The sequence below is a fragment of the Gopherus evgoodei genome, chromosome 3 (assembly GCF_007399415.2).
Source record: "Gopherus evgoodei ecotype Sinaloan lineage chromosome 3, rGopEvg1_v1.p, whole genome shotgun sequence".
Taxonomy (NCBI): Eukaryota; Metazoa; Chordata; order Testudines; family Testudinidae; genus Gopherus; species Gopherus evgoodei.
In genome coordinates, this window is record NC_044324.1 from 512,150 (window position 1) to 520,517 (window position 8,368).

The 8,368-nt window shown below is 61.9% G+C and overlaps 1 protein-coding gene across 4 annotated transcripts; it reads left to right on the top strand.

Moving 5' to 3' along the window:
• Positions 1 to 1,149: 1,149 nt before the first annotated feature.
• LOC115647696 (protein mono-ADP-ribosyltransferase TIPARP-like) lies at positions 1,150 to 8,136 on the top strand. 4 transcript variants are annotated; one of them, XM_030554394.1, is made up of 7 exons: positions 1,150 to 1,325; positions 2,119 to 2,474; positions 2,722 to 2,893; positions 4,464 to 4,651; positions 4,742 to 5,002; positions 5,372 to 5,836; positions 7,565 to 7,598. In XM_030554394.1, exons 2-6 carry the CDS (start codon positions 2,131 to 2,133, stop codon positions 5,811 to 5,813), a joined length of 1,407 nt encoding a protein of 468 aa, XP_030410254.1. In that variant the 5' UTR covers positions 1,150 to 1,325; positions 2,119 to 2,130; the 3' UTR covers positions 5,814 to 5,836; positions 7,565 to 7,598. The 4 variants fall into 4 exon arrangements, with proteins under 4 accessions (XP_030410254.1, XP_030410252.1, XP_030410255.1 ...); XM_030554392.1 differs by having other exon boundaries at positions 5,372 to 8,136; XM_030554395.1 differs by having other exon boundaries at positions 2,365 to 2,474; positions 5,372 to 8,136.
• The last annotated feature ends 232 nt before the right edge of the window (positions 8,137 to 8,368 follow it).

Genomic DNA, 8,368 nt, shown 5'->3' on the forward strand with positions numbered 1-8,368 from the left:
ACCTACTTTACCACTGACTCACTAGGTGTTCATCAGTTCATATGCAGCAAGGGTTCTACTCCCAGTGCTGCCCCTTGACCTGCTGTGGGTAGGGTTGCCAGGCATCCAGTTTTTGACCGGAACACCCAGGTGAAAAGAGACGCTGGTGGCTCTTGTCGGCACTGCCGCCTGGGACGTAAAAGTCCAGTCAGTGGCGTAGCCAGAGCCTGCACTCCCCTACACACTCAGAATCTCTGAGCCCCAGCCCAGAGCTCCCTCCTGCACTCCAAATCCCTCATCCACAGCCCCAGCCCAGAGCCCTCACTCCTAGCTGGAGCCCACCTCCCCACACACACTCCAAACCCCTCAGCCCCAGCCCAGAGCTCCCTCCTGCACCCCAAACCCCTCATCCCTGGCCCCACCCCAGAGCCCATACCCCCAGCTGAAGCCTTCAACCCCCCTGTCCCCCTTCCCCATCCTGGAGCCCTCTCCTGCATCCTGAACCCCTCATTTCTAGCCCCACCTGCAGCCCACACCCCAGCCCAGAGTCCATACCCCCCCAACCCACTGCCCAGGGCTGGCGCTACCATTAGGCAGCCTAGGCAATCGCCTAGGGCGCCAGAATAATTGGTGGGCGCCGTTTTGCCGGAGGGGGCGGCAGGCGGCTCCGGTGGAGCTGCTGCAGTGGTGCCTGCGGAGGGTCCGCTGGTCCGCAGGTCCGGTGGAGCTGCCGCAGTCGTGCCTGCGGATGGTCGGCTCCTCGCGCGGCTCCGGTCGACCTCCTGCAGGCATCACTGTGGCAGCTCCACTGGAGCTGCGGGACCAGCGCACAAGGCGGCGAAATTGCCGTCCGCCTAGGGCGCTCAAACCCCTAGCGCCGGTCCTGCCACTGCCCCAGCCCGGAGCCCTCTCATGCACCCCAAACCCCTCATTCCCAGCCTAACCCCAGAGCCTGCCCCCCCAGCTGAAGCCCTCACCCCTCTCCCGCACCCCAATCACCTGCCCCAGCCTGATAAAAGTGAGTGATGGAGGGAGGGGGAGATGGAGCACTTGGGGGGGGCCTCAGAGAAGGGGCGGGGCAGGACAGGCGGGGTGTTCGGTTTTGTGCGATTAGAAAGTTGGCAACCCTAGTGGTGGGGCTTTGGGTCAGGCCCTTCTCTCACTGAACTCCAGAGGCAGGGAGAGCCTTAGCACAGGAGCCAGTGTAGGAGGCAGGGGAAACCCCAGCTCCCTCCTTTCTGGGCATGCAGGTGGCATGATGGGAGAGAGCCCTGTGACTTAGCAGGGCCAGCAAAGCAAAAGCAAAAGCAAAAGCAAGTCTGCAACCACACACTCAAGCAGAGGAGGTGAGAGGTGGGGCTGGGGGATCGGTGCACCCCGAGGGGGGAGGAGGAGATGTTCTAGCTGCCTCGTGGACCCAGCCGCCCGCCCCAGGGTCAATGCTATGAGGCTGCTGGGAGGGATGGGGTGCTCTGTCTCCCTTAGGAGCCTGACATCTGGGCAGTGCTGCCTCTGTGGCTATGTACCCCCTGGCCTCCCCGCTGTGGGCCCAGTTGGGATCTGCAGGGGCTCCCTAGGTCTCTGGGGGACTCGGCTTGGGGGTGAGGGGCTGCTGATTGGAGACTTGGCGTAGTTCTCCAATATAATAAGGGGAGCAGTGGGAGGTGCAGCAGCTCCCATTGCAAACTGGTGGGACTGCAGCAGGCCAAGGTATTGAGGCCAGTCCAGTGAGCTGGCACTCAGGACACCTGGGTTCCTCACTCAGCTTTGCACTGACCTGCTGGGCAAGTCCCTGCATTGGCCTCAGTTTCCCATCTGTAGACTGGGAATGACATCCCTACCCCCCCACCCCGATGCTGGGGTCCTATGAGAGACCTCCCATGATCAGCCTTGGGCTGCTCTAGAGCGGGGCCGGCTGTTGTCAACACTGACCCCCCCCCCAAGGTGATTCCCTGACCCCGGGGGCAGCATCCCTTTCAAGATCCTTGCTCTTCCTTCCAGCACTAGTGCCCCTCCAGCCAATGGTACCCAGAGGCCCCCAATATCCCGAATCCCAGGCCCAGTCTGCCCCCAGCCCTGGCCTGGCTTCCCATCAGGTCTCATCTCTGCCCTGACTTCCCCCCCACCCCACCCCCTTAGGGCCTGATCAAGATGGCAGAAAAGCCCAAGCGTCCACATCTAGGATTGGCCCAGTACCCCCTGCTGCTCACGCTGGAGCCTGAGGGGCATGGCCTGGGCAGACAGGTCCTGGAGTTGGCTGGCCCAGAGGAGGTCCATGTCCACCAGAAAGACGGCATCCTGATCTGCGACGACTTCCTGCTGGGACAGTGTCTGGAGGGGAAGCGCTGCCCGCACCACCACACCCCCAACCCCTTCCACTGGCAGATGCGGCGCAAGGCAGACGGGGTGTGGCTGAGCATTGGCACGTTGGCCCAACAGCACCTGGAGAACCTCTACTGCAGCACCAGCCACCACGACGTGCAGCTCATCGACAAGTAATGGCTGATTGGAGACGGCCTAGCAGGGGGTGCTAGGGGGGTGGGGCGGGAGCGCTGGCTCTGGGGGGAGCTCCCGGCGGCTCCAGTCCCAGCCCCTCCCACCAGGAGAGCATTGGCTGAGGATGGAGGGAGAGATGGAGGCAAACCTGCTCCCAGGTGCATCGCACAGCTGCTCATTGCCGGGGGGGAGGCATTGCCTGTGGCTCCTGCCCCTTGGTGACGTCTCTGCTGCCCCCCCTTCCAGGGCCGGCTCATCCTGGACCCTCAACCTGAACTCCGTGGACCTGAAGCCCAGCCAGCTCTATGACTGCGTCCGGCGCCTCTCCAACAGCAGTGACCCCAGCCGCAACCCCTATTTCCCCATGGAGTGGCAGGTGTACTGGGAGGAGTGCGGGGAGTGGCTCGTGTACGAGGAGGTGAGTGATCCCGGGAGAGGAGCAGGTGTTGGCGATGCACGGGCAGCAGGGCGAGAGAAATGGAAGGCCAGGCCTGGGGTGAGGAGCAGTGTGACTAGGGGGACGTGGTGTGGGGCAGGAGGGGTGGCATAGCTGGGGAGGGGCAGGGGTTGCTGGGGGAGGGACTGTGTGGCTGGGGTAGCTGAGGAGGATTGTGGCACTGCATGGATGCAAGGGGGTGCCGGGCTTGGGGAGGGGCTGCATGCAGGAGGTGGGGTAGCTGAGGGGGGGGGTGACTGGGACAGGGCCACTCAGAGGATTCAGGGGGCCTGGAGTCTTCGGCGGCAGGTCCCAGAGCGGAAGGACTCCCCGCCACCGAATTGCCCCCGATGACCCAGAGTGGAAGAAGCTCCAGGTGCCCGGGCCATGCGAGAGTTTTCCGGGGCCACTGGAGTGAGTGAAAGACCCCACTCCAGGGGCCCCGAAAAACTCTCGTGGGGGCCCCTGCGAGGCCCAGAGCAAATTGCCCTACTTGCCCTTCCCTCTGGGCAGCCCTGGACTGGGGAGCAGCATGGCGGGGAGGGGCTGTGTGGCTGGGGAGTAGCGTGACTGGGAGCGGGGAGGGGCTGTGTGGCTGGGGAGCAGCGTGGCTGGGAAGGGGGAGGGGCAGGGGCTGTGTGGATGGGGTGTCTGCGAAGGGTTGTGGTGCTGCATGGCTGGGAGGAGGTGCCTGGCTGGAGGAGTGGTATGGTTGGGGGAGGGACTGTGTGGCTAGGGTGCAGCCTGGCTGGGAAGTGGGGAGGGGCTGTGTGTGGCTGGGGGGCTGCATGGCTGGGAAGGGGGGCCTGGCTGTGTGGCTAGGGGAGCGGCATAGCTGAGGAAGGTGCTGGCGCTATATGGCTAGAGGAGTGGCTGGGAGTGTGGCCTGGCTGGGTGGGGCTGCGTGGCTGGGGGAGTGGCATGGTTGGCAGAGGGGCTGCGTGGCCGGAGGAGTGGCCTGGCTGGGTGGGGCTGCGTGGCTGGGGGAGTGGCATGGTTGGCAGAGGGGCTGTGTGGCCGGAGGAGTGGCCTGGCTGGGTGGGGCTGTGTGGCCGGAGGAGTGGCCTGGCTGGGTGGGGCTGCGTGGCTGGGGGAGTGGCATGGTTGGCAGAGGGGCTGTGTGGCCGGAGGAGTGGCCTGGCTGGGTGGGGCTGTGTGGCCGGAGGAGTGGCCTGGCTGTGTGGCTGGAGGAGTGGTGTGGTTGGCAGAGGGGCTGGGTGGCTGGAGGAGTGGCCTGGCTGGGTGGGGCTGGGTGGCTGGGGGAGTGGCCTGGCTGGGTGGGGCTGGGTGGCTGGGGGAGTGGCCTGGCTGGGTGGGGCTGGGTGGCTGGGGGAGTGGTGTGGTTGGCAGAGGGGCTGCGTGGCTGGAGGAGTGGCCTGGCTGGGTGGGGCTGTGTGGCCGGAGGAGTGGCCTGGCTGGGTGGCTGGAGGAATGGTGTAGCTGAGGAAGGTGGTGGTGCTGCATGGCTGAAGGAGCATCGCAGGGGAGCGGGTGCATGGCTAGGAGGAACGTGGCTGAGTGGTGCCCTGTTACGTCATCTCTCTGTGCCCAGCCGGTGCGGTGGGAGCTGCTGGCGGCCTTTGAGAAGGGCATGTGGAACCACGCCTTCAAGCTGCGTGGCCAACTGTACAACGTGGACCTGAAAACACTGACCCAGCGCAATGTGCGTACGGGCTTCACCCGGCGCATTCTGCACTGCCCAGTCTTCCGCCCACCCTGGCGCCTGGCGCCCCGCCTGCGGTGAGTGCCGTGGCCAGGTGCCATCCCTTTTCCTGGTCACCCAAGAGGCACTCGCCGCTAGCCATGCCCTTGTTTCTCTTCTCTTGGCAGGACAGGACCGGGCGCCACCCTCTCTTCCCCCAGCACCGTCCCTGGGGAGGACCGCCAGGACATCTACTGGGGCCCATACCCTGCGTCCTGGGTCCCCAAGGCCCCAGTGGGCACCACGTACACGCTGGCAGAAGTGGCGCCAGCAGAGCGGGCCTATAAGACCACATGCACGCTATTCCACAAAACCCTGGCAGAGGACAAGGTGCTGGTGCTGGCCATCTACCGGGTCCGGAATGACTACCTGTGGCAGAAATACTGTGGGTAAGGAGAGCAGGGCTGGGCATGGGGGGCTGCTAGTGGGTTCTGGGCTTTCTCTCGGTGTCCTTGCATCTGGCTGCTGCCACAGGGCTGGGCTGGCAGCTGGAATTGTAACTCCGGTGCACAGATTCTGGGGCGCGGTTCTCCCTGGGCCGGGAATGGGGATCGCCCAGAGGCTGGTGTTTTGTGGTGTTGGTGCCCATGCTCTGGGCCATGCTGGACCCACCCAGGGCATCCTGCCTGTCCCTAGCCAGCTGGCGATCCCAGCTTGGTGCCTGACCCATCATACCCAAGCCTGAGACAATGCACCAAGGAAGCGGGTGGGTGGGGCTCCAACTTGTCGGTGACACCCCCCATCTGTCCCCCCTCCAGGCAGAAAAAGTTCATGGCCCACAGCCGTCCCCGTGCAGTGCGGTGCTGCCTGGAAAGACACCTCTTCCACGGCACCACGGCCAGCAAAGTGCAGCCCATCTGCGAGATAAACTTTGACCCCCGGGTGTCGGGGGAGAACGGCGAGGCTTACGGGCAGGGCAGCTACTTCGCGGTCGACGCCTCCTATTCCCACACTTACGCCAAGGTGGACGAGGCCAGCCTGTGCCACATGTTCCTGGCCAAGGTGCTGGTGGGGCGTTCGGTGCGGGGCAATCCCGTGTTCCGGCGCCCCCCACTGGCACACGACGGCCGCCTCTACGACTCCTGCACGGACTATGCTAAGAAGCCGCAGATCTTCGTCATCTTTGACAGCTGCCAGTGCTACCCCTACTTCCTGATCCGCTACAAGCTGCTGTCCGAGCCCGTGGCCGTGGACTCGTGACGGAGGAGCGCTGGGGGTCAGAGGTCAGCCTGCCAACCTTGTATTTCAAAAATAAGGCACCGATTTCTTAGCCCCACCCCTCCTCTGGAGATCATTATTATTATTATTCATGCTAAGAATGACTCACCTACACTCGCCAGGGGGATTTCTTGGCTGCTTTTAGCAGCAATCGGCAACTCCCAGTCTTGCTGTACAGAGATGGAACAAAGGAAGGGATGTCCCTTGTATCATAGAATCACAGACTATCAGGGTTGGAAGAGACCTCAGGAGGTATCTAGTCCAACTCCCTGCTCAAAGCAGACTAACCTCAGCTGAATCATTTAGTAAGGGACTGCTGGCAATCCTAGTCACAGGTGAAGAGGGCAGCTTGCTCCCGGGGGTGGGAGTGTGTAGAAGAGCCTGAATACTACGCCCCCTCCGCCCCTGGCACAGACTGCAACAGAGCTTGGCGTTTGGCCCCGGCGCCCCAGGTTGCAGGGAGGAGTCAGGGCCATGCAGGGTCAGCTGCACTGTCCTCCCTTTCTCAGCTGGCGATTGGCTCCAGGGGCCTGATACAGACCTGCCATCAGATCCTGCTGCCCAGAAAGGCTCGGCCTGCGCCCCCCACGCCAGAGAGGGGGTGAAGGTTGCTGAGGAGCCATCATCTAGGGTCACTCCAGTCCTACGCACCCCTCCCCAGGCCCTGCCAACTCCCCAAATCCCTGTGCCCCATGGCCACTGGGGTCCTTGCCAGCCAGCTCCTTTCTTGCCAGCTCCAGAGAAACGGGGGATTTACCGGGAGGCCAGCATGGGGCTCCTGGCACTGCACTACCCTCAGTCTGGAACAGAGGGGTTGTGTGATGATGTGGGGGATCTGTCACAGACTCCAGGCGCCCACTGCCCCCTGTCACTGCTGGGCTGAGGAGGTCCAATCCATGGGCTGGTGTCAGTCTGGTACCTCCTGTGAAGCTGGCCCAGCCCCCATCCTCCCAGCTAGCTCCCCCTACAAGCTGGGGCAGCAGCCATGCCTCTGCTAGATTCCTGGGGGGAAGTAAGCACCGCTTCCGGGCACATCTCTGGGGTCCTCTGCTATCAGGGGGATGGGCCCAGAGCCAAGTTGTCCCCCTACCCCCAGGCGCAGGCAGCTTGGGATGTTGCTGCTTCCTGCCTAAGCCCTGCAGCAAAGCCTGCCCCCATCCCCACGGTCCAGATCATCCCCCCGCCACCCCCGCCGAGCAACAGGTGCTGGCCCCCCTGGTCCTGGTGTGTCGATTGGAGGGGAGGGTTCAGGGCTGCATCACTGGAGGCAGGAGGAACAGCATGGCTGGGGGGAGCCCGTTTCCCAGCCCCTCCTCCATCTCCTGAGCATCAGTCAGGGGGGTTGCCAGAGGGGCACAGGGGGTCCTGGGTGAGGGCGATGGGCCCAGAAGAGGAAGTGGAGAGCTGGAGGTTTGACAGCAACTGCCCCAGGTTGGGTGACTGGAGCTGCCAGGGTCTGAAGCCTGGCTCACCCACAGAGAGACTGCCCACAGCCCCCAAATCTTGCAATCAGCGCTAACCAGGCCCCCACCCAAAGCTGGCAGCCTTGGGGGGTGGGGAGTGTGAACAGCCCCAGAGACTGAGTCTTGCGGGGTGGGAGGGCCCCTCAAGTGGCAGCTCTGCCACCCTGTTACCAGCTTTAGGGTAGGCTCATTTATTAGGCTTACTCTTCTGGGGGTGGGGTACTGTACTTCTGTCAATGTCCTGCTTGTGTCACTTGTGTTCTCATACAGAACTTCTCCGTGCTGCAAGTTCCCTCCCAATGGACCTATTCTGCAGGACCTAGGTTCTTCCAGCCCCAGAATCAGATGAACACACACACACATTAACAGAGAACATCTGAGAGGACTGGGTCAGTCAGCACGCCCAGGCTGACTCCTTGTATGTCCCTGGACTCAGTAGGCTGGCTCGAGCAGTACTCCCAAGCTGGCACCCTCATACGCCCTTGGACTCAACAGGTTGGGTCAAACAGCACCTCCAAGCTGTCACCCTCATATGCCATGGGCATTGCATCGGAATAGAGTACGACTGAGCAGGCTAGGTCGAGCAGCACATTCAATCTGCACCCCTCATATGGCAGTTTTTTTGGCAGTTTTTCAGAGACATTATTAAGGGCACAAGAGCAAACTATCCCACTGCGTAGGAAAGATAGGAAGTCTGGCAAGAGACCACCCTGGAGTAACCAAGAGATCTTCAATGATCTCAAACTCAAAAAAGTGGAAACTCCGTCAAATTACAAAGGATGAATATAAACAAATATCACAAGTATGTAGGGACAAAATTAGAAAAGCCAAGGCACAGAATGAGATCAAACTAGCTAGAGACATAAAGGGAAACAAGAAAACATTCTACAAATACATTAGAAGCAAGAGGAAGACCGAGGACAGAGGAGGTCCATCACTCAATGAGAGGGGAAAGACAATAACAGAAAATGTGGAAATGGCAGAGGTGCTTCTTTTTTTCGATTTTCACCAAGAAGGTTGGTGGCGATTGGACGTCTAACATAGAGACCGATCCTACCTCATTTTCACTGACAG

What these genes read in the sequence shown, in the direction of transcription:
- LOC115647696 (XM_030554392.1), top strand. Translation starts at nt 2,131, where the DNA reads ATGGCAGAAAAGCCCAAGCGTCCACATCTAGGATTGGCCCAGTACCCC. An exon ending in GACGTGCAGCTCATCGACAA is followed by an intron (nt 2,475 to 2,721) that starts GTAATGGCTGAT and finishes CCCCCCTTCCAG; the next exon opens with GGCCGGCTCATCCTGGACCC. An exon ending in CTGTGGCAGAAATACTGTGG is followed by an intron (nt 5,003 to 5,371) that starts GTAAGGAGAGCA and finishes TCCCCCCTCCAG; the next exon opens with GCAGAAAAAGTTCATGGCCC.